Source organism: Sceloporus undulatus, chromosome 1, assembly GCF_019175285.1.
Source record: "Sceloporus undulatus isolate JIND9_A2432 ecotype Alabama chromosome 1, SceUnd_v1.1, whole genome shotgun sequence".
Lineage (NCBI taxonomy): Eukaryota > Metazoa > Chordata > Lepidosauria > Squamata > Phrynosomatidae > Sceloporus > Sceloporus undulatus.
Window position 1 is genome coordinate 131,865,805 of NC_056522.1, and position 26,581 is coordinate 131,892,385.

General features: G+C 39.2%; 1 protein-coding gene across 1 annotated transcript in view; it reads left to right on the forward strand.

The window, feature by feature from the left end:
• Positions 1 to 493: 493 nt before the first annotated feature.
• LOC121925322 (protein eyes shut homolog) overlaps positions 494 to 26,581 on the forward strand; it is a 65,122-nt gene continuing 39,034 nt past the window's right edge. Inside the window, exons 1-2 of the mRNA XM_042457329.1 lie at positions 494 to 499; positions 1,368 to 1,489. Of these exons, the coding sequence (XP_042313263.1) occupies positions 494 to 499; positions 1,368 to 1,489 (128 nt within the window). The remainder of the gene's footprint in view (positions 500 to 1,367; positions 1,490 to 26,581) is intronic.

A 26,581-nucleotide genomic window follows, 5' to 3' on the forward strand; every position in this document is an offset into this window, starting at 1 on the left:
AGACATTATTTCTTGGCAATAGTCAGTAAACTGATTTTGCTCATTATATTTACTATGCTTATATTATGCTCTCTTTTTTTTAAGTTTACACAAGGTTCACAGTTCTCTCATGCAAGCACTGAACAGATCCAACTTCTACCATTTTAGATAATAATAATCATAATAATAGTAGTAAATTTTATTTATATTTCCCGCCTCTCCCTGTGGATCGAGGCGGGATTACAGCAAAGAATAAAAACCACAATACAATACAAAATACAATATTATCTAAAAATACGGTCAGTAAAACAGCAACAATATTACTATCAATCACTAAAAAGGCCAAATCGTCGTCAATTTTCCATGCTATCAAGTCAGAGTGGGAATGTTCAGCTATAAAAGGTCATGTGGATAAGCCCGCCAGAAGAGATCCGGATCTCTTCCAGTAAATTATTCCATAATTTAGGGGCTTAGGTGGTCTCTGATCATCCATACTATTATATATTTTCAAAGCATGAGGGTAATTTCAATTGTGTCAATTTTGGGTTAAAAATTGGTCCCTAGACTTACAGCGCATGTTATGTACCATTGGGCTACCACCTACTGCCACCATGCTGATGAAAGTCAGCACTAACTGACACAGTTTGGCAAAGCACACTGCCAGATTTTGCTCCCGATCATGCTGATGTGCTATTAGTCCTTAGGTGCGATAAGTTCCTTCCACAACAGTTCTGAGACTGGGTGGTGTCAGTCTCCCTTGCCCTATTTCCAAACAGGGTAGTTTTGTTTTGTTTTGTTTTGTTTCACATTTGTGTCACTAAATCACTAGCTCACATTGCCGTAATTGCTAAGTTGCATTACAAATAAAAATTAAAAATGAAAGGCATGCTGGGTAGAGCATAGGGCACCAGGGCGTCAATAAGAGGGAGTGTGGAAGAAAATGTGAAAAACCCTTGATGACAGAAACAGCCTCCATCATACTATTGAAGGGATGTACAGTAAGGAAACAGTATCTGTTTCCTAGTATCCTAATATGATGGCAGTATCCTATTATGATGGCTCTGAGAAGAAGGCTTGTGTGATAAAGCTGGGTGATAAAAAAAATAGTTGACTCAGTAGAACTTACCTAATGTTTGAGTTTGGAAGTCCCATTAATTGAATAGCTGTTCTCCAACTGGGACTTGCAATTAAGTTTTAGCCCACAATCTTTTTCAGTATCATACTATGCCAAACTGATATTGAAGTTTAAAATAAGTATCTTGTTCTTTAAAATGCCTACTCAGCTGAAATAGAAAATAACCCCAGATGATTTTGCAATTGCATTAGAAATCCATCAGTGTTCAATATAACACTGAAAAAGTTCATTTTTTTCATTTCATTCATTTTAGGGTTACCATTGTATCTGCCTAGCAGGCTGGGAAGGGCCATTTTGTGAATCAGAATCTGATGAGTGTGATTCTATGCCTTGTGAGAACAATGGGACTTGCATTGATATCTTCAATGGCTTCCGGTAAGAATCATTCTTTCCATTTCCAAATGAACTGGGGTATTTGAATTATGATTTATAATTTCTGCCTCTTCTTTTTCTTTCTCCATTTGCTGAAATTCAGCACTGCTATATTACAATAAACAGGCAGTGACATTTTGAAGATGGTGTTTGGGCAGACCCATGGTTCTCCAAAGTAGTCTGCTCAGAGAAAGAGAGCAGCCACAGAAAGAGTGAAAATCAACATGCAAAGACAGGCAGCATACTACTGTCATTTTCTCTCTACTCTTCCCATGCAGACAGTGACAATGTGAAAAAGAAATCCTCCACTATACATGGAAGCTCTCCACACTGTTAGAAACTATGAAAAATCCAGAATGACAGTAGGAGACTTCCCATCAGTTGAGAAACTTGCATTGTGATTTTTCATGCTGTGTGGGTGGTAAAATGAGCAGTGAGAAGTGGAGTGGGAGACAGAGCTAGCATAATCCCTTTCTTATGTGTCAGTGTGATCAACTTTTGTGAATGTCTGAATTCTTGATTGTCAGGTGAGTGTGACCAGATGTTTATCCTCTTTAGTACTTATATAGACAGGATTTCTCCCTTTCAAATGTCTATATTTCATATCTCATTGTTCATGCTCACTTTGTGGTACAGTTTCTGCTTTCTTAACCAAGATGGTCGTTGACATGAAAGGTGCTTTCTGTTCTGCAGAGATGCCAAAGAGAGGAGTCAAAATCCCAGTGCTTGAATCAAAAGGAGGAAACATGGTCAGACCCTTTAGATCTTGTTGCCACCCATTTAGCTGCTCTTTTTAGAAATCGTTAGGGGGAAATAGATGATTTGATTATAACTGAAGGAAAGGGAGGGATGTATCTCTTTGGATCATCTGTTAAATTGGAGTGGCAAGTTTGCATTTCAAAAATAATAACCTGTAGATCACCCATTGTCATTACCAACCATTTTTTCTTTAGTTACTATTATCGTATGAGCCACCATATTGCAACAATTCAAGAAAGATTTAAGTGTACATTGTCCCATTAATTTAGTAGGCTGAAAGCACACGGAACTGTTTTTGTGATTTGTGATCACACTATCTAGCAGTTTTACCAACTGAATAGGAAACAGCAACATAATTGTGATATCTGTGCACATTGTGTTAGTGATGTAGAATTGCACTATAGTGGGACGCATCCCCCACTGTAGTTGCTGTATGTGATAGGAGGAAACATGAGGCATTTCTCTCTACACTTATATCTCATACATTGTTATTTTGTTCCTAAAATGTCTGTTGAGGAAGAACTATGAGGCCATTCTTTGTTGTATCTCTGAATAATTTATATTATTAATCAAGACCAGATGAGCCGTTATGGTATCCCTGCTCTTTCAATTGCCTTTCATTTGCTTTATTTTCTAAAATGAGTAAAAAACCTGAGTCTTCTATTCATCCAGGGGTCTAAAAGCATTGCCACAGTTCCATTTTGTGGTGTTGTTAAGGATTGCGTCAGCCCACAGCCCTGAAAGCGTCTATATTTGTTTACATCTCTTTGATAATCAGTTGTAGGTCTTATTGTGCCAAGCTTTTCATTGTCAGAATGAAAGGATTCAAAAGTATTCCAAGAGTGTATCTTTCATTCCTCTCCCTCTGTCAGTGCTGACAATAAATTATCCTGCTGGCAGGGAAAGGTCATTGTGAACTACTTGACTGCACATTCTGAGTAAGTCTGAAAGCAAAAGCTTTGTAAGATTTAATACGCCAACTTGAATTGTCTTATTTATTTAATTGCCCATCTATCACCAGTTTGGTTTGCTGGTGAAACGTTTTCCTCATTTCCTGTTTGTATATACAACTAGCTTTAAATTCACTGCATTTATTCTCATTCCCTTTGTGATATGGCAGTATTTGATATTAAGTCAGTCTTATCATGAATCCAAAGGTGAGGCCAGTGCCAGTCACTGACGTCTCCTTCTAAAAATGTCAAGGGATTTTATAACACTAACAGTATAATTCTGTACACATTTTCTCTGAAGTAAGTTCACTGAGTTCAACAGGACTTACTTGGAGGTACCTGTGTGAAGGTTTGCAGCTTTAATCATCATGAAGCTATATCATCACCTGTAGAAACATAAAGCATTTTCTTGTTCTCACCAAGTTTACAGAATCTCTTGCTGTGTGAGAGAGATGGGAAAGAATTGATTGCCTTCTCCTCCATGCAATATTTTAAATACTCCATGAGTATTTTATCAGGGTAAAGAGATATGAAGAGTCTTCTCAGTAGTTTAAATTGGTTAGGATTCCAACACTTTTAATACACATGTTGGAATTTTAATACACACTTCACAGGATGAAAAGGAGAACAAGACCACTTAACCCTGTAGAAATTGAAAGGAAAAAATTAATTCATGAACAGTAGACTAATTTGTTTTAAGTAATCTTGTTAACCCCCTAATGGAGCAACACTCCTGAAATGAGAGACCTCCTTAGCATTTATGAGTAGAAACTGGACACTGGTACAGTACTGAATGAGAGCAAGACGTACTTGAGCGAAGACTGCAACGTGGTAATACAACCAAATATAAGAGCTGGACAGAGCAAACTGCTGAGAGTGTCGAAGGGTATACCAGCAGTGGTGAAACCCCAATGTTTTCTTGAAAACTATTCCATTTTTTATGCGGAAGGGCACTCCACAGAGACCACCAGTATATTGTGGAAGAATGTAAAAATCTCTCAGTCTCAATTTTGCTGCATTTCACCAACATTTGCGCAAATTTCTTAATTTTCCTCTAGTGTGCATATTTAGGCATTCATTTTACCTCACTTATGCATTCCCTCATTGAGTTAAGTGTTAATGCATTTTTAAATTGTGCACATTTAACTGGTTAAAATTACAAATCTGCACATTTTATGTGCACACTTCCTCCAAAATGCTTTTTTTAATGTAGTGACTTTATTGCTTATGCACTTTATGTTGTATTTAGTGATAACAGACTTCACAACAAACATACTTAAAACAACTATGCATAAAATAGATTTCTATGCCAAAGAATCAGAACAATATTAGTCAAACACAAAAAGTATTTAAAGACCAATTTTGTGATAACTTGGGTGTGTGTGACAGGAGTACAAGGAGGAGAAACTACAATTTCCTAAGTTCTGTCAGGCTGTTACCAACCAGAGTGCAAGGCAAGCCTTTCCTCACCTTTCTTTACCCTTTCTCCCAGGTGGATGCTTCCCATCTTCCAGGTTTGTATAATTTCCCTCTAGTTCTGGAACACATCCAGGGAATGAGGGGTCAGTGAATAGTCTGGATCCAAAGCGACCCAAGAATGCTACCTTTTTGTCTGGCATTATTGGTGTAGCTATAGTGCTGGACTTTCTGCCAAAATGCTTTATAAGTCTTGGAAATGTGCAAATTCTTGAGGTGAAATGCATTTCTCCTTGCATTGATGCTGAACATGTATAAAGTGGGTGTTTTCATTAAGAGTATTAATGATAGGGGACACCTGGCTTAAGGAGACTACATGTGAAGGGGATCTAGGAGTCCAAGTAGATCACAAGTTGAACATGAGTCAACAGTGCGATGCGGCAGCTAAAAAGGCCAATGCAATTTTAGGCTGCATCAATAAAAGTATAGTGTCTAGATCAAGGGAAATAATAATGCCACTGTATTCTGCTTTGGTCATGCCCTACCTGGAATATTGTGTCCAGTTCTGGGTGCCACAATTCAAAAAGGACATTGAGAAATTGGAGCGTGTCCAAAGGAGGGCGACTAAAATGGTGAAGGGCCTATTTATGCCAGTTCTAACCACACACACACCAAAACAAAAAACAAAAACCCCACACTACCTTTCAGTTCTGAATAAATGATGTTTTTATTTAGAAAGGTGCAAGGGAGCACTCAAACCTGCAAGAACTCATTCAGCAATAAGATTCATACAAGTCTACAGAAAGAGAAGGCTGAGAATTTGGATAGTGGAAGATTTTAGGGTTAAGAGGGGGTATATTTGCCTGTCTTGAAGAGAGAGGACCACAGGAGACTCGGACAGCATCTGAGGGTACACCTGGAAAAAATGAACAAGAATGATTAGGGGCAAAGTGTTTTATACCTAAAAACTTGCCATCAGGGTATGTGTTGTGTACCCAAAAGCTTTGATGATTTTTTACCAAGGAGTGAATAAACTGGTCTGGAAAACCAAGAATTGGGTTGCAACCACTAGTCCTGGATGGGATCACACTCTCCTCCAGTGACTGTGTTCGCAGTCTGGGGGTGCTCCTTGACTCGTCGCTCCTGATGCCAAATCAGGTGAATGCGACGGTCAGGAGCGCCTGTTATCAGCTTTGGCTGATACGCCAGCTGCGCCCTTTTCCGGAAGTAAGGGATCTCGAGACTGTTGTGCACGCGCTGGTAACCTCACGCCTTGACTTCTGTAATGCGCTCTACATGGGACTACCCTTGTGCCTAGTTCGGAAACTACACTTGTTTCAAAACATGGCAGCCAGGCTTGTGTCAGGAACTTCTAGAAGGAACCATATCACTCTGGTTCTGAGGTCCCTCCACTGGCTGCCTATTGGTTTCCGGGCCCAGTACAAGGTGTTGGTTATTACCTTTAAAGCCCTAAATCCCATCAAAATTGCATGCAGAGGAAATAATGTATCCAAGAACTGAAAAGCATTTTACATGCTGGAAAGTGCTATTGAGATTGCTGAAGGAGTAAAATAATATAAATAAATCTAGATATAGTTGACAGAGAGTGAAATACACAGTTTAGAGAAAGAGAGAGAATGAAGATATCACATATGCATCTGCCATTCTCTTGCATTCTTCCTTTGGCTATATTCTATTTTTTCCCCTCTTTATGGTAATATTGCTTAGCTGATGGTGCTGGATACATTATTTGCACCTCTCCTTTTGTTCTTCAGAATACTGAGTTCTCAGCTACCTGCCCATACAGATAACACCTGGGAGGTAGTTATACAAATATTTAAGCAGGCCTTTACAATTTTAGCAGCAAGCATATTAAACCTATTTTCACCAAGAACCATTTCCTTCTTTTTCCACCCAAAGGAGAATAAAAATAGGCCATATTTTAAATATTATCCTTTCCTCATGCAAGATAGCTGGGGCATCCATTTTGCTTTATGTGCAGGTATAAACAGAAACATTGGCTTGAAAAATGTTTACCACATTTTGATAGCAGGTTGTTTTAAATTTTTACGTTTGAGGGTTTTTATGTAAAAACGGCACTGTTCTGAGAAACCACTGACAAATAAACAAAATATGTGCCCTTTGGGCAGGAAGCAATGCAGAAGTTGTTTAATAAGTCTTACTGAATCTGGATGGGGAAGTCACTGCTAAAGGCAGCCAGAACCAGAGAAGTGTGGAATGCTACAGTGAAGTACACAAAATTTTATATGCAGTTTTTGGAGTGGAGGTGCACTTGTAAGAGAATATAGTCATAGCAAATTAGAAATGAAAGGTATTGGATACATTGGACTTTTATTTCATCAAAAGGGAATGAAATATCTGAATTTATTCTATGATCTATAGAGGTAGGAACTAAAGAAGCTTTACCCAGTTACCCAACAAAGGCTATATGAAAGGAGGAAACAGTAGTTCACTCGTCGACCAAGTCAGACTAGTCCTTTGTTTTTGTTTTTGTTTCTTTTACAACAAAGTGGTAACTCATTTGCTCCTCTTCTAAAGAGGAAGGAAAAAGGGGGTAATCATACAGTGCAGTTTTTGAGCCAATCTCTGGAGAGATTCATTGTCAATTGCAGGTGGCCTCCATATCCTAATCTGAGGCAAAGAAACAATAGTGCAGCATAGTCATTGGACTGAACTGCGGGACAAGTATCAGCCTTGGTGCTTTGAAAGAAGACTCCTTCAGTTTGGAGCCTCACATAAAAACCACCCTAAGGTTCAGATCTGAAGTTCATTTTTTGGGAAGATTTAGATGTCTTCTCAATGACAAAGATGGAGCGGTCAACAAATAGCTCCATACCGTACTGTGCCAAGATTGTATGAAATTGGCAGAGATAAGCTGGAACCCATTTGGTGCTTTATGCTGGGGTAAGTAGAGCTAGCACCAATATAAGTACCTTTTTGGCATTGCAGAATATATTTTTCTTAGCTGCAGAATGGCAACAGATGGTGCCAGGGCACACTTCTGTGGCTAATCAGTGGTTAGAAGCAGAACTGTTCCCTGGCACCATCTTCCTACAGTTGCAATGCCAGAGAAAAAGAGTGACTAACAGATCTGGGAGAGTGAAGATTGCTTTTTCTCCTCTTCTTCTGCATGGGAGGGGGTTGGACTGGGCAGCTCTTCTGGTCTCTTCTAACTCTATGCTTCTATAATTCTATGCCTCTCCAACACCATTTAGATAGCATTGAAGTACATCTCCCCTCTTCTTGCTCACAGGATTGCTCTGGGTCAGAAGAAGAAAAGACTTTGCCTTCCCCTGAATTTACACTTTTTTGAACTTCAGATTCTTTTTAGTACTGAATATGAAGAAATTTGTGAATTAGTTAAAAGCCTTCACAAACAAACTGCAATGATATTGTCCATTGTTTGCATGAGCCAAACTCAACCAATGTATGTGTTCTCAACATGGAAATGACTGTATTGATCCTGCCTGCTATATAAGTATAAGAAATGAGAAGCTGCTGAAGAAAAGGTAGTAGCAACCATAATGCAGCACAACCATGGTTTAGTACTGAGGGATTCAAATCCAGTTTTTTAAAACTTAAGCTCTCAAAGCCCAGAGTCTAGACTGATCCGAGAGTAAACTATTACTGTTCATGATCATCCTCTAAAACGTTTATATATAGGTAGAGCTCTATGTCTAAATTTGGTAAGGCAATGATCCTCCAGTCATATCAAGTTAGTGCTGCAAAGAAGTCTCATTGTTTTTTGTGTCATGCTAAGAGATCTAATTGTGGGAGTATATCAACCAGACTCAAGATGGAAGTATCTGCAATTTTATTTTTCCCCACACTTATGTTTTTCCCCTCAACCCCCCCCCCCCAGTCCCTGGGCCCAGACTAAGCAATCTGTAAGTTTGGGTTTCTTTGTATGGTTCATTCATACAAAGCAAACAAATATGCCCTGCCCCCCCCCCCCCCAAAAAAAAACCCTTCAGGTTTCATTAACACAGGTATGAAGAAATATTAATTTGGGTAAATATCTATCAAAAGGGAACTTTTAAAAAAATTCTCATTACCACAAATTCTTGAAAGAGAAATGGAAGACACTGAAACATGTGCTGCCACATCTCTCCACAAAACACATTGTTTGGAAAGTCCTGATAGTCTCTTCCTCATTTCAAGCTGCAGGTCAGAAAGCTATCTTCTCTTCTTCTGCCTCTTGGCTTCTATGTATGTGAAGAAAAGCTGGTGGGGAAGTTTAAAAAGGGCTTACATAAATACTGCCTTCCAAACAGGTCTTGGATAAGCCTGCTTCAGATTGGACTAGTTCAGATCAGAATCACTTCAGTTAAAAGGGATTGTGAATCAGGCCCGTAGCTAGGCCTTTAGGGGCCGTGGGGCAGAAAGTACATTTGGGTGCCCTATATTTTTTTATATCCTGAGTCCTACCACGGGCCACAGGCGCCATCTTGGCACACCGCTATTTAAATGGGGTGCGTGTCGATGACATGGCTCATGCGCCATGTCTAAATGGTGCAGCGCACGAGGGACGTCACAGCGCCTCTCCAGAGTGCTTATGCTGCCTCTGTTGCAGTGGATAAAGGAGCCGCATGTCATGGCTCGGTTGTCATAATTTTCTACCACCAAACTGGGACAAAATGTAGAAAAAATGTAGTATAAAATTTACCCCAAAATGTAGGACAAGATTTACCCCAAAATATAGGACATTTAAGAAAAATGGAGGACATAACCAACTAAAATCCAAAAACATTATTAATTTTTTTAAAAAAGGTAATATAAGTGCTTATATTGTGGAAATCTTGTTGCACCTCTGAGACTAAATGCATCTGAAGAAGCAGACTTTAGGAAAGCTCATACTGCCAACTTCTTTCGTTCAGTTAATAATAATAATAATAATATAAGAATTCAAAGACATAGAGATTTTGGAGCACCTCTGAGACTAAATGCATCTGAGGAAGTGTAGCAGGAGGCAGCGGTGGAGGAGAACCAAGGTTCGATCCCTTCTTTGGGCATAAAAAATTCACTGGGCTTGTCACACTCTCTCAGCCTTAAGGGAAAGTGAAGAGAAATTCCCTCTGAACAAATCTTCCAAGAAAACCTTGGGGCAACTCACACTCTCTCAGCCTCAGAGGATGGGCAAAGTCAAACCCTCTCTGAACAAACCTCCCAAGAAAACCTCTTGAAGGTGCACACTCACACACACCCAAGTCACCAAAGGCAAACTCTCTGAACAAAGCAAGAAAACCCACTAGGCAGGTAAGTCACACACTCTCAGCCTCAAGGAAAGACTGGCAAAGGCAAACTCTGAACAAACCAGGATGTTTTGAAATTCCTCCTGGGCGGAAATGTAGGACGTGTCCTGGATAAAGGATGCCATCTGGTCATCCTGCTAAAATGGAGGACATTTTGACATTGCTCCTGGGCAGGGCTGAAATGTAGGCTGTGTCCTGGATAAAGGAGGACATGTGGTCATCCTACCAAAAATGGAAGACATTTTGACATTCCTCCTGGCCTGAAAGTTGAAACATAGGACACGTCCTGGAAAAGGAGGACATTTGGTCATCTTACAAAAAATAGGATGTTTTGAAATTCCTTCTGGGCAGAAGTGTGAAATATAGGACGTGTCCTATAAAAGGAGGTCAAAAAGAGTTAAGCTTTGAACTCTGGGTCCCACAACATATGTTAACTCTCAGAATTCCATAGCCTTGAGCCAGAAAAACACTTAAGCCTTGATATCTGGGCCCCACAGCATGCTCCAACTCCCAGAGTTCCATAGCTGTGAGCCAGAAAAAGAGTTAAAGCACTGCCAAAAACCCGGTTATTTCTCCAGTGTGTATGCAGCCTGATGCAGCCTCTCATCCGTCTGTCCCTCCCTCTTCTCCAGAGCTCCATTTTGCCAGCCTGGCACCTCCCCCTCAGGCCCCACTTGGCCACGACTCCAGTCTTCCTGACTTCCCTGTTGTTGGGAGGGAGAGGCTGGGCAGGCCATGCAGGGAAGACAGAGAGAGATTGGCGAGGCGGTGCGGGGCGGTGCGAGGCCCCCTTTGAGTGGGGGCCCCAGGGCCTTGCCCCGCCTGCCCTCCCCTAGCTACGGCCCTGTTGTGAATATCTTTGAAATGGGCCATTTTGTCTAGGAGTTTTGACTTCAGTTGTACTTGTGGCCTATAAAGCGATGGATTATAAAATTGCTATATTTTATTAAATCAAGGAAATTCCTCTCCTTCCCCCCACACCACAGTTTCTTATAGCAGTAATGATTTGTTTGCTCAATATATTCCTGTTTAACTAACATATTAACACTATCAGTGTCAAGATACTGAAGGTTTAGCAGCAGGCACAGATGAGATAACCAATAGGGTAACCACAGGTAGAAAACAATATGGGAAACTATGTCCATTCATGACTCACACCCTCTTGTGCATTTGGGTTGCAACAGTTGATCACACTTGCCTCTCTAGCCCTTGGTGTTCTCCTTAATTTGAGATTGTATAATGAAGTTGCAGGCATTGTATGGGAGTCTGCTCTTTCTTCTGACTTCCTTGCCTCCATCCCCTTGCCTACCTCCCCATTTCCACTGTGGGCATAACTAAAGGCCAGCCAGAAGTTTTTATTTTTACAGCCAAACTATAAAAGGATCTGAGACACAGCTCTGCACAAAACCAGAAGAAGAACTGTCCATGAAGCACAGATGGATGTGCCAGGAAAACAGCCAGATGCTGCTAGCAAGAAGTGTTCCAGAGCCTGGCATCTGGGACCAGTAAGCACTATACAGATTCTCCATCTGTGGCTGAAGCTGTTCATTGATGCTGGAGAAGGTGCAGTTGAAAGCACGAAGGCAATGGCAGTTTAAAGCAGTGCCAGTAGCAGCAGAAGGCAGGCTGAACTCAGCATCAAAATTAACATTTATTTTCCAGTTTACTTTCCAGCTATGTAATAATGCAGAAAATCCATTCATTTATGGGAAGGATGTTTTAGGCACATTGATTTGCAAGGGAGATGGCCAATATAAGTCATTCCTTACAAAAAGCTGCAGCAATGTTTCACTTGTACTTTCCAAATCAGCTCTACATAACTATAACATTTGTTTTGGTGTTTAGTACTGACAGCCGAAGTGACAAAGGAGAGGGGGGAACATTAAAATGTAAAAGGCTGTATTAAATCACCAAAAGAAAAGCAGTGTATAATTGTAGGACATAGTCCTCAAAGCATACAGAATGTGATCCAGTGTACTCAGGCCCTACATGAAAAGAGCTTCCATTTTTGGAAAGAGTGTTATGCTCATGGAAGAGAATCTTCTGTGAACGAGACTCTTTTATTTGATGGAACAGCTACTTTGGCTGACCAGTGACATTCATGCTCAGAAAAAGGGGATTAAAATTTATTAAGGAAACACTCATAGTATCATCAAATCTTAGAACTGGAATGGGCCACAGGGGCCTTCTAATCCACCCCTTGCTATGTAAGCTAGCTGGCTATGTAAGCTAGCTGGCATATGCTATTAGAAAAGTCTGAATAATATTAAATACTCTACCTGGCAATCAGGGTTAATCTGCCTGCTTAAACAATTTTTAAACCCATTGGTTGAAGCCAGCTTTTTTAGCATCTGCCTGAAATTTGTTTCAGCCTTCGTGCACCAAGATGGAACTTTTAAGTCACCAGAGTCACCTCTCACTACCAAATCCATACACAACTCAGTTTACAATAAAGGCATTCTGGAGCACTTCTACCTGAACAGTTTCACATGTCAGCCACTTACTGTGCAAATGCATTGGGAGGATGATGGTGATTTTTGCTTTAACAAGCAAGAATAGTCAGGACAAAACAAATCTCCCAATAAATTTATATTTTTCTGTCAGGGTACTCTTTTTTGTGACAGACAATATTATATTATATATTGAAATAAAGAAATGCTCTACTTAATTTTTTAAATTATTTTAGTAATCTTTGATGTGTAATGTATCTGGATGTCAATAGGCTCGTCTCCCATGGGTGGGAATTCTTATGAGTATCAGGAAACGAAAGAAGTGTACATTATATACATTATATAGAATTTGCACAGGGGTCAGAAAATATCTCCCAATTTGCTCAATACAAGTGCCTTTTAAAAAGAAAATGTTGTTGCATGAGGATTAAACAAGGATCCTTGGTCATAACACTAAACTTGGTGGTTTTAAAAAATTAAACTAAACACTGTCCAAGTCCTCCTCTAAGTTGTGTGTGGCAGGGGGATGTATGAGCCTGACACTTTGCTCAGTTTCCTTCAGGATAATATAAGTCATGCTAAACCATGGTTTACAGCATTGTACAAACCAATTCTCTTTGTAATAGAAAAACATGAAAAAGATTAGTAATCAGATTTGCTTTCTTGTGTAGTAGAAACAGCCAAAAGGGAAAAAGTCCTTAGTAATGAAATAAATTTCATGTCATATTTTATTATGATAACATGTTTTTCCATTGTGTCTCTCATTTGGTGGCAGAACATTATGGAACAGTGATAGATTTAGTAGATTGGTATATTGTTCTATAGACTAACATTAGCCTTTAATTTATTTCTAATTCTTTTTTCTCTTATGATTACTATGGGAACTCCCACACCCACATCTGATTTCAGGGTAGCCAAAACACTTTTCCTTTGTTATCTGCATCTACTACATGCATCTTTGTTGAAAAATTTGGTAAATATCTTCATCTTTAACCAGTATTAGTAGTACTGAGTTGTGCTAAGTGGAAATTGGTATTAGTAGTACTGAGTTGTGCTAAGTGGAAATTGGAAACTTGCGAACCAAAACTTTTGAAAGAGTCATCTTTTAATAGTGTTACATGTGAACTGAATTACTTGAAAGAGCTGCAGGTTCCTATAGCAATAGCATTAGATTTCCCAAATGTGTGTGGTCCCAGAATTTAGCTAAAATGATACAGATTGACACAGTTGTCCCCAAACAAATTCAGAAAATGACTTTCTAATTAGATCATGTTAGATGCTACTCAGTTGTTTTCAAAATATGTTATCTGAATATATGCAGAACTAAATCATTCATATAGCCTACAGTAGAGATTGACAAGCTGGTGTCAAGAACAGAATGGAGGTAACAGAAGAGTTATATAGACAACTCTAGTTCTGGATAAGAGACAACTGAAATGAGTAGCATTGTGAAAGTTACTATTTGGATATTGGTCTAAACTCACAAGAACAATTTTAGTAAGAAGGTGCATTGATTTTGCTTTATTGAAGTTGACACATGTACCACTTAAACATCCCCTGTGTTTTTTATCTTAATGTTATAATGGTGCTACTTTTTGACAGACATGTACCATTAAAATGTATATCTTTTGGTGCTGGTCCCAGGCACGTGAGATAAAATCTGGCTTCAAAATTAAATGTGAATGAGGTAAGTTCCTAAAGTGGACTTAAAATCTGATAGCTTTTGTGATTCATAATTATCTATATTTATGGTAATTAATTACCAAATGCAAACCTAAAAATGCATCTCTTAAGCCAAGCAGGTCCCCAACCAAAACGAGTCTGAGATGCTGCAGATTAAGTCACTGGGAAATGATAACTGCACCACTCTCCCATTTATGGGGTATGCTGACACATGCAGCTATGGCAAAAACCCAAGGTATATCTGCAGCTGCAATGTGCCCCAAGACAGGGAGAGCACTGCAATAATCATTTCCAGTGCTTCGATCTGCAGAATCTTAGAAACCTTTTGGTCAGAGCATTGCTTGGTTTAAGAGGTAGAGGGGGATTTTTTTGGAAGGGAGGAATCATAGCTGTCTGCTGGCACAGGATGTCAGCCACTGTGTCAAACTACATTGACAACTCGGGGGGGGGGGAATTTGTCAGTGAAAATTGAACGCCCATCACCACATTTGCCATTTGCCCCAATATAAAAGATGTCCATGTGCTTCATTCTGGTAATGTGTGGAAAACACATTAGAAGACTGTTGCTATGATCAGAAGCATACTACTTTCAACAGTGTGAGATATTCAGATTGGAGGGTCACTGGGGTGGGAAATATTTGTGTAGAGCATCCAAAAACATGTTTTCTTCTTTCAGACGTTATAGGAATGGCAAATAATCCACATACAAAGGACTGGTAATCACCCAAATCCAGTAATGCATGAATTGGGCCTAAGATTTGCTACATTGTGTCCAACAAATTGGTTGTGTGAATCCACAATTAATGCCAGCTGGAGACTTATTTTTGTGAAAAAAGGTTGAAATTGGAGAACGTATAAAGAGAGTAAAAACAGGCAAGGAAAAGTGCACAGAAAGAAACTTAGTGACCTCATTATTTCTAATCTAAACCCTTTGTTATGCATGTCTACTGCAGATGAGTCATAGCAAAATCAATTTTGTTTGTTCTTTTGCCCTTCATTCAGTGGTTTGCTGAAAGCACAGCAACATCTTTAAAGAAATCCTAGTAAAATATGAAGTTTAAACAAACAAATATAAAATGGTGCAGGCACTTTACAATGCCTCATTAGAAATGAAAGGAAAACCCATCCATCAGTGTTTGGTATAGATGAGATATTTCATGCATGGCCAATGCCTATGACATACACAAAGAAGGAAAATTTTGAGAGTATTACAGGAATTGCCACTGGCATTAAATCCCATTGAACCATGGAGAATGAGTTATAAGCAATTTCATGTAAATATAAAATATCACTGTAAATTCTTAGATATTAAAAAAAGATATTATTTTTGGGGGGGGGGGAGTAGAATGTTTTTCTGGAAACTTGTTATTGCTCAGGAAGATTTGGACACTATAATATTGCTATGGAACTGGTCCAATTAATTTTACAGTTGGCATGTATTGGAGCCACATTTATTATATTATTCACAAGAGATCTGCAAGATGGCTCTCAATGAGTATAGACTTATACTAAAGCCAGGGTTAGTCTGGATCACATCCTCACAGTGCTGTAAGTGATTCAATCATTCCCATTAGGTGCCATAGCTGATGGCTGGCCATTGTCCAACAAGCGATTGTTAAGGCAGGCCTACCCTGCCCACATACCCTTACAAAATTCAGTCAGTGGTGCCATAGGCCAAGTCCATCTCTTCCTCACCTGGACTCTGCAACTTGAAGTAGAGTTCCAGAGAACTCTCTTCCATCCCAAAGTTGTCTATAGGATGTTTACTGGAGATTGGTTATTTGTTCCTCCTGTACTAAACTGTCATCTTTTGAAATAGCACCAATGAATCTACATTCCCTTAATCCCTCCCAACTCGGTGCGAAAACACTCCTCAAGTAGATGACTGACCTGAAGGGCAAAATCTTCACAACGTTCAGTCACTGACAAGTGGCTACTTGGGTGGAGAAGCAAATGAAAGAGAAAAAATGGAGGATGATGATGACTTTTATAGCCAGTGCATCCTACACTCATGCTTCTGAAAGTCACAATGCCAGGCCTCTAGCCTGCTTGTTGGGAGTATAGGAAGTTCCTATTGGCAGTCTTCCATATCACACAATGTCAGCAATTATTCTGCATGAGACACTTTGCTTCATCTGAGTAGTGTGGTAATGCTTTCTTTTCTGAGAATGCATAGCAGTGGCCACAGATTCTGGAAATCACGGGGATTACATTTGCCATTGCTCCAGCCATCTCTAAGCATTGTTGCATCTGATCTAGGGATGGAAATAATATTTTAGAAATACTTGAAAAAAATATTATTTTTTTAAAATCAACATCAAAGTATTTTATGTGCAGGAATTAATATTTCTGTGCTGAAATTTTTTCTCATGCAGAAAATGCTATTTTCAGCACAAAACAACCAAGTGTGAATTTTGTGCAGCACAAGTCCTAAACTGTGAATAGTATTTGAAAAACTATTTCTCAAAGTGAAAAGACAATTGTTGAAATTGTAGAAAATTTCATTGCTACCTTTGAGAAGTAACGTAGTAAGAATTGCATGCCTTAGTCTGATCAGAGCAGCATTCATGGCCTAATTGGAAATCTAAGGATGCAATTCTTCACTAAGATTCTTCTTGAAGATAGCATTGAATAATTTCAGCAATTTTCTTCCTGTTGTAAGAACATCCTTTTAAAAAACCACACTGTTCCCAAAGGCTATGTACAATTCAAGATTTATTCTGTGCAAGATTCGCATGTAGAAAACATTTTCTGCCCCATAAACAGCATTTTCTATGTGAAAACTGATATTCCAATGCAAAACTTTTCTTCTTGTTGTTTTCTGCACGGAAAAAAAAGCTGTAAATGGTGATTTGTTCTGCATTCACACTTGGTTGATTCACATAGATAACAGCATTTTCTATGCAGAGAACAGTATTTTCTGTATCTGAATGAAATGTTTTGCGCAAAAAACACTGTTTTCTCCATAGAAAATGATGTTTTCTGTGCAAATAAATTGTGTGTGAATTTTATGGAGAATAAATCCCTAATTATATTTTTTTTCTTGTGCAGAAAACAACATTGCCCATGCAGGAATTAATATTTCTGCAATAAAATACTATTTTTTCACAGAGAAAATGTGGTTTCCTGCTCAGTATATGCCCTTTTCTGTGCAAAGCAACCACGTGCAGATTTTGCCCAGGATAAATCTCAAACTGTGAAGTTTCTCATCAAATCAGGATTCTTCTCATCAAGGTTTTTTGACACTCAAAAAGCATGTTTTTCGATCATTTTTTTTAATATTTTCCCCTTCCCTTTCCTTCCCTTCCCAATCTTACCATGACAAGTAAAGTAAGTCTGAACCCACTTTGACCAGTTAGGGCAAATTCTCCTGCAACAGTAGACACAATGGAAAGAGATTTCACTGATGATATGGTAAAGGCTGGTCAGTTCTGGGCAGAAACAAAAGATGGACATAGAATGAAATAACCTGAATTTTCTGAACTAATTCTAAAGATTGTTCACAGCACTGATCTATTCCAAGGAAAGGCAGGGAAATAAATAAATAAACCCATTAAGATGATCCACTGTGCACCTCATGTTGCTGGAATCCACCGTGCAACGCTCAAGCAAAAAGCTGGTAATAAATTCAGTTGAAATCAATGATGCTTCAGCAGTCTGTGCTATTCTTTTAACTTCCCTAACACCACACAGGCCAAGCCAGCTGTTGCAAAATTGTTTCTAATGACTCGGTTTGTTCAGCCTCCATAATCAGAATGTGAGATATATAGTTACAAAGCATTTGTATTTTGTGTCCAGGAGTTTAATGTAGTCTGCACTTTTACTTTCACTAGAAAATCATTTTGCAGAAAAGGAAAAAATGCATTTAGGAAAGATACACATAGGAATTGCACATATTACTTTGCTTTAGAAATTGCCTTTTTGGAGAATATATTACTAATGTGACATTCTTTCGATGTAAGTGAATTTTAGAAAAATCAACATCCTCCCCCCCCCCCACTTACCCTTAAAGTTTTAGAGATAATTGAATTTTATTTTATAGCCAACTTGTTTCTGGGTGCAATTTAAATTGTTCTATTATATTAGATCAATAGGTATTATAGAAAATGACTACTGAAAACAATGTACCACTGATCTGCTATGAAAAAATGGCTTTCCTTTTACTAGTACAAAGGCAGGCACATTCAGAATGTGTAATTATCACATTGGCCTCCATTAAATGCCTCTTTGGCTGTGTAAAGAAGGCAATAAAAGTTTTTAAAAGGAGGACTTTATCTCTGAAGTTCATGAAGCAAAGAAAAAAAAATCTATGCAAAAAAGAGCCATTTCCCCTCCTTGCACCCCCTCTTTTCTCTCATCTCTGAAAGGGGCAGCAATAAAATATTGAAAGGGTCACTCTTGAGAAACTGCTGATAAAGACAAGCTGAGTTAAAATTGTGGTATTTCTGTTGTGACAGGTATCAAAGACAGGTTAAACTAAAATGTCATATATATATATATATATATATATATATATATATATATATATATATGAATTAGTCTTTAAGGTAGCATGGGACTTTATTGTTTTACATAAAATGATAACAGCTCTTTTGTGGAGAATAAATTGAAATAGCTATAAATAGTTTTCTTCAGTCTTTTTTCCCTTCCAACAAGGACAATTGCCCCTAACTAGGGGGTGGAAAGAATGTTTGAAAATATCCTCCAAAGATGGTAGAAAAATATGCTTCTTGGGTGTTTTTCTACTTAGGTAGAAAAAAATGAAATGCATAGATATAGGATGGGGGACATCTGGCTTAAGGAGACTACATGTGAAAGGGATCTAGGAGTCCCAGTAGACCCTAAGTTGAACAATGTGATGCAGCAGCTAGAAAGGCCAATGCGATTTTGGGCTGCATCAATAGAGGTATAGTGTCTAGATCAAGGGAAGTAATAGTGCCACTCTATTCTGCCTTGGTCAATCCTCCCCTGGAATACTGTGTCCAGATCTGGGCACCGCAATTCAAAAAGGATGTTGAGAAACTGGAGTGTGTCCAAAGGAGGGCCACCAAAATGGTCAAGGGCCTGGAAATCATGTCTTAAGAGGAAAGACTTAGGGAGCTGGGTATGTTTAGCCTAGAAAAAAGATGGTTAAGAGGTGATATGATAGCCCTGTTTAAGTATTTGAAGAAGTGTCATGTTGAGGATGGAACAAGCTTGTTTTCTGCTGCTCCAGAAACTAGAACACAGAACAATGGATGCAAGCTCCAGGAAAAGAAATTCCACCTTAACATTAGGAGGAACTTCCTGACAGTAAGAGCTGTTCAGCAGTGAAACTTTTGTGTCTCCTTTTTTGAGAAAGGGAGTGTATATTGATCATTTCCAATCTGTTGGCCATCATCTGTTTTCCATATCTGTTGACATATGTTGGTTAGCACTAGGGTTGATTCTGTTATTGTGGACTGAAGCAGTTCAGTTGGAATATAATCTGTCCCTGGTGATTTATTTTTTTCCCATTTCTGTAATTGCAGCTTCTACCTCTCTTTTGAGAATTTGGGTTTCATCTTCTTATGGCTCTTCAGTCCATGTGTCCTTCATTTTGTTATCCCTTTAAAATAACTCTTCTGTGTATTGCATCCAAAATCATGCCCTGTAGTGGTCATTGTAAATGTCTTCCTGGACTCCTTTATAAAATTCCTTACTGTTTTGCCTCTGTGGTTGGTGCATATACTTGACTTATGGTAATATAGGTTTAACATGGAGCCTTATTGAGATGATTTAGTCTGATTTGGCATTGTATCCCTTGATTGCTTTTGCCACATCTCTCCTTAGTATAAGTATCACACTGTTTCTTCGTGTATTTTCATTCCTGAAGTAGAACACTGTGTAGTTGTCTGAGTCAAAGTGGCCCATTATTGTCCATTATAACTTGCTTACTCCCAGTGCTGCTATGTTCTCACATTCCACATTCCTGTTATATGTGTGGTGCTGCTCCAGATAGCATTTGCATCTACTACTTGTGTCACCAGTGGTAATTGTAGCATTAAGTAATTTTCAGCTGTCTGAGAAAGGTTTGGATTCAGGATTGTCTCATATAGTCCCTGACTATCCTGGTGAGCTAGGACTAAACTCTCTTGCCCTAATCTGAGCTTTCTCATAAGTAGTACCCAATTTAACAAAATATACTCATAAAAGGTGGGGTTATTGGAAAAATAAATATTCTCTCTATCTTTAATAATCTTTGGATTGCAACATTTCTTAATACTGCTAAACATATCCTTGCACATTGCAGAACACTAATGTGATTTTTTTCTTTTATAAGTGCTCATATTTATATCTTTTACCTTCTGTTTATATAGCAGTGTAGCTTCTCTTTTCAAACACTTCAGTTTGCTGCTTGAATGACAAACTTGCTATTAAAATTTTAAGTGTCTACTCAGGGACTAAAAGCTCAGTTAATTATGAAGTTTTGCAAATCTTGTTAACAGTTCGGCTTAATCTTTCCTGCACAGTGAGAAAAAACATGTATTTTAAATTAGGTTATGTTTTTTTTCTTACAGTTTGAATCTTTTAAGTGATATCTGCAAGAATGTTTCATCCAATCATGTGATAAATAATTATAGTTGCACGGTTATGATCCTTTTGGCAAATTTTATAATTTTATCTTACAATCCAAACTCTATTCAGCCATATAACTTCTTTTTGCATTTAAATTAATGTTTATGATAGAATTACCCATTTCCATGGTTGTGTGGCATTGCAAAATATGATCGTTTGCTAAACTTGTGGAAATACAGAAGTCTTTGAGGAGAGAGGGAAAAGTTGCTACTCTCTTAGAAACATAGGCGGGTTACAGACCGCCCATTTGGGGTGGTCTGTACCCGCCCCTTTCCCCGGTGTATTGGGGCCTCAGCTGCCTTAACGGCAGCCGCTGAGGCCCCGATCCGCCGCTTTTCAGGCTGCAGGGAAGCGGCAAAACACCGCTCCCCCGAAGCCTGAAAAGGGGTGTCCTTGGGGCTTCAAGACCCAAGGACACCCTGCGGCGGTGGGGAGAAGGAGAAAGGGCCTGCTTGGCCCCTTTCTCCCTTGCTTCGCTGGGCGCAGCCTGTTAAGGAAAAAGCAACATGGGATATACAGTGAAAGAAATAAAACTTGTATGTGAGAGTCAGGGTGACTCAGCAGAAGCAATTAGGAGCCACACAGGTGTAAAAGGTAATGCAGTTAACAAGTCCTAAATGCCAAGGACAGAAATGCAAAGTGGATAATTGAACACACCTGAGAATTGTTAAAGTGGACAAGGTGAGATGATGAAATCATTAATTATGGGATGAACCAAGAGAACCAATGAAAGTGGATGTACACGCTCACTGGGTGGAAACTGACAAGAGTGGGTGGTATTTTCCAATGACTATAATAATGGCTATGAATCCCAATGTATTTTGTGGGTAGTAGTAGTGGGTAGTTGTGGAGGAGTATTGGAGTAGTGTGGAGTTTTGTTGGATAGTTTTGGAGCTGTATATAGTAGAATAAAGTAGATCTTTTATATAAGACTACTGAGTTGTCTGGTGTCTTGGGTGAAGATACAAGAGCCAGCTGGATCCTGAAGAAGTGTGAAGACTTCTGTGGAAGCAATAGTGAGAAGGCTTGGAGAGTTTGTCAGGGTCTTCAGCCTATTCTCTGTAACTCTGCTGCTTTAGAGCAAAGCTTTAACCACTGACCAAAACTGGTCAGCGCCAGTGCGTAACAAGGTGGTGAGTTCGAGCCAGAGGTGAAGAGCTACAACTCCCATCATCCCTGACACAGCCGTCTGAAGGCTGCACCCAGCGACGCAAAGTGGTGCCACAAACCAGGAAGGAGCTCCGAAACAGAGCTCCTTCCTGGTCTGCGCAAAGGGCGCACTAGGTGCCCTGGCACGGAGCGAGGACGTCACGTCCATACCGCCCCGTATAGAGGCGCTGCAGCCGTGACGTCCTCATGGCGGCGGCCATCTGAAACGGCCGCCGTCATTTTTTACGTGCAGAGCGCGTATTAGGGTTAGGGAGGTGCGGAAGCACCGCACCTCCCTAACCCTAGTACGCGCTCCACGTGTACTTTAACGGCGGTGTGTAACCCGCCATAAAATTATTAGTGATCAACTACCCTGTGCAATCACTGAATGGATAGATGATGAAGTATAATAATAATAATAATAATTTATTTATTTATTTATATCATGCCTCTCCAGTTGGATCGAGGCAGCTTACAATAAGAATAAAATACATTACATAATATAATAAAATACCCAAATAAAACCCATTATCCTTCCCTACAACACAACACTTAAAATACCCAATTAGGAGGCTGAGACGGGGCAGATCTGGGGCTGCCTGTATCAGCAGTCCTAGAGCCGGCTCAGGAAGCTGCACAGGGTGAAACAGACTCTATGGACTCTAGGCTGCAGGTACTAGGACCTGTAGAGAGAAGCCAGGTCAAGGAGTCTTTGAGGCATTCTTCCAGGCTAGAAGACAAGAGGAAAGCTAATAGGTTTCAGCTGAGAGAAGCAGAGGCCTTTTAAAAGACCTCTATCTACAGAGCTTTCTTTGCAGCTGATAACCAGCCTTGCAGTTCCTGTGTTCTTGATTCATGACTCTGGTTATCTGACCCCTGGGCTTGCCTTGTGACTATGCTCTTGCCTCTGCCCTTTGCTGTGATTGACTGACTGGTATTGTGTGACCTTTGGACTGGACTCTGGACTGTTCCTTTGTATATTCCCCTTCTGTGCTGCCCTCAGTAGAGATAAGCAGGACATTATGGTCCATAATGGCAGGGGTGGACAACTGTTTGGTGAAAGGGCCCAACATTCATTCCCAGGGGGTTGTATGGGTGTGTCATTGGCAAACTGGCATGTCACCAGCAAACTGGACTTTGAGATCAATTTTGCCTGTTTTGGCTGTGTTTTAGGGCCTTGCAGGTGTTGATATGGAAAGAAACATCAATGTTTCAAGGCTCTTTTAGGGTTCTTTAAAATGACTCAAAAATTGGTGGGGGGCCTTGGGGTTCAAGAGTTCTAGACTGGGAACTTCATATGATCAATGGTGTATACAATCCCAATCCATGACTTATTAATCATAATACATTACTTGAATGACTGTTGATTAAATGAAGTGAAAAACTGTTAGCTGAAACCTTTCAGAGACACAAGCAGGGGCAGGTTAAGATGTGTTTAGTCATTTTAAACTAGGTCAGGTTGTTATCAAAAATAAAATAAAATGAACTTTATTCTAACAAAAAGGCAAGGAAAACAGAATTAATGTGAAAACCCAGCTGAAATGGGAAAAGAAGAAGATACATTACCTCCAGCTTCCACATTTAATGACTGTCCTGAGAGATAAAATGTGAATCAGCTGAAGTCTGAATCAGTAAATCCTAGGTCATGAAGTGAATCCAATAACAGAGCATGATCAAGTGTGACAAAGGCTCCAGAGAGAACAAGGAAGGATAAGGACTAAATAGAAGCCTTTTGACTTATCCCGAAAGGAGATCATCTCTGATCTTTTTAGGAGCTGCCTCCATAGAGTGCAAAGATGAAATCCAGCTTGAAAAGGATCCATTACTGAAATATGAGAAAGAAAGTGGAGGCAACATGCATAAACAGCATGTTCTAAAACTTGTGAGAGGAAAGGCAACCGTGAAACTGAGTGACAATTAAGAGAAGATGGATCAAGTGAAGGCTTCTTAAGAACTGGTGAAGAACTGATGCCATCTGCCGGCCTGAGAGGGAGTTGGCCAGGCAAGTCCAGCTCCATCGGGACTAAGCCTGAAGGAGGGAGACTCCGCCCTCCACAACTGCCATCCTGAGAGGGAGTTCGCCAGGCAAGTCCAGTTCCATCAGGGCTAGCCTGGAAGAAGGAAGAGCCCTCCCTCCAATCCATCTGCCTTGGTCCAGGCCTCAGAGGGAGAGAAGAACCACTGGACCTCATCCCCTTTCCCTCCATCATTCCCTTCTCCTTTTGTTTCGTGTCTTGTAGATTGTAAGCCTGAGGGCAGGGAACTGTCTGATTGAAAATAATATTGTAAGCAGCCCTGAGAGCCATTAGGGCTGAAGGGCGGGATATAAAATTAAATACCTAAATAAAATCAGATGGCAATGGAAAAAAATGGCAGATCAATAATATGGAGAAGAAAAGGGAGCTCAGCGTAGGCATAGGTCCTATGCCGAGCTCCTTTTAATAAAAGAGGGAAGATACAGAATGAAATCTATAGACGAAATGAAGGAGAAAGGCCTCAAATTTAATCGGTTCCTATACTGACAACTTAAAGAGAGATTCAAAATGCATCAGAAGATACATGCTATAATGAAGATCGAATCTGATTTTGAAAAGATAATTATGAAAGAAAATGAACATTTAATATCCACACTATATAAGATACTACTGAAATAAGAGTAATCAGGGCCCTATACAGATAGGCCAAAATAAAGCTGCTTCAGGTCACTTTGGAGGTTTGGTATTTCAATTATGCATGCGTCTTAAGAGTCTGGAAGCTGCACCAAAGCTGCACTCCAGTCTTTAGGCTTGGAGTGTGGCTTTGGTGCAGCTTCTGGACTCTTAGGATGCATGTATCATTTAAACAGCATATCTCCAAAATGACCTGAGGCAGCTCTATTTTGGCCTCTCTGTATCAGGCCATAATAATAATTTATTACGGCACATGGCCAGCACATAATAGTATACTGTTAAGTCCATTTAGATGCATGTCTCTGGATTTCACCCCTGACATTTATATGTATATATGTATTCATACAATGCTAGAATACGATGTTTTCAATGGATGCAATACAATGTAAATTCTGTAAACAATGAAATAGGGCATAGAGGAAGAACAAATCAAAGTCCATGATTTGATGGGCACAAGATTTAGATGAAACCATATAGTTGGAAGAATAAAAGAAAGTATGGCTAAAGATGTTGAAATACACCTTAAGCTATGATATGAGGGGAAACCTCTATAAGATTCAGTCTAGATGTTTTCTTACACCAGATAAATGCAAAAAAATCTATAAACATGTTGGAAGGGCAAAGAAGAGAAGGATACAATGTCTCATATATGATGGTGGTGTAAAAGAGTAAAACAGTTTTGGTTTCAAACACACAATGTTATAACCAAATTATTAAGTTTTAATTTCATAAAATTTATCTCTTAGGAATCATAGATGAAGAATTAGATAAGGCCTATATTGTATGATGATCTGTAGCTAGAATGATCTATGAAAAAAAAATTGAAGGAAGAGGGAATTCAAGATGTGTCAGAATGGTTTTGGAAAATAACCTGATGGACAGAACTGAGAAAGAATGGTTGAGATCTCCAGAATATTTTTTTTAAAATCTTGTGGACGTCAAGTTAAGTTAAGAATATAAAGTTGAGAGTTAATGAATGGAAAAATTGGATTTGTGTGAATATGGTTTTGGACTAATATATAAGAAAAATTACATGGACAACTAACATAATGAAGATAAGATAATGCAATTTATTGATATGTGATTAATTGTATTATACCAAAATATGATCTGAATAACAGATTAATTCAGTGACAATGTAAGAAATAGATTTGGACTGTTGGGTATAATTGACCAGGAAGCTGAAGAACTGTGGACAGAAGTCAAAGACATAATTAAGGACAAATGCAAAACAAAACAAACCCCACAGTGGCCAAAAAGAAAGATAACAATGGATGACTGATGAAACATTTCATGCAATAAAAGAAAGAGAAATGCAAAAGCATAGGGAGATAGGAACAAAACCAGAAGTATGAACAAAATTGTGCAACATCTGATGCACAGGGATAAGGAGAAATACTACAGCGACCAATGTAGAGAAATTGAAAACAACAGTAAAATGGGAAGAATGGGAGATCTCTATCAAAAAAAATCCAAGAAATTAAAGCCAAGTTTAAACCAAGGACAGGGGTGCTTTGTGAAGGGGAAAAAAAGAACATAATACAGGAACAAGAAGAAATAAAAAGACGTTAGAGGCAATACACAGAAGAGTTATACAAAAGAGATGAGGGAACGAATGATATTTGGCATGAGGAGCCATAGGAAGATGAACCCCTTATTCTAAGAAGTGAAGTGAAATCTGCAATAAAGGAAATGGGGGAAAAAATAACCAGAAACAGATGATATCCCAATTGAACTGCTACAATGCCCTTACACAGATGAAACTTTAGTGCTAACTGAAATATGGAAAACAAAGAGGTGGCTAGCAGACCAGAAATGCTTGACATACATACCAATCCACAAGAAACGATACAAAGGACTGGAACAACTATAGGACAATAGCATTAATCACACATGCAAGCAAAATAATTCTCAGAGTTCTGCAGCAAAGAATCCAACCATACATGGAGAGAGAAATTCCAGAGGTGCAAGCAGGGTTCAGACAAGGAGGGGGCACTAGGGACCACATAGCAAATATAGGATGGCTAATGCAGTGCACCATAGAATTCCAAAAAAGAATCAGCATGTGTTTCATAGACTACAGTAAAGAATTTGATTGTATAGATCACATAAAGCTGTGGAACACGTTCAAAAACATAGGGGTACCACT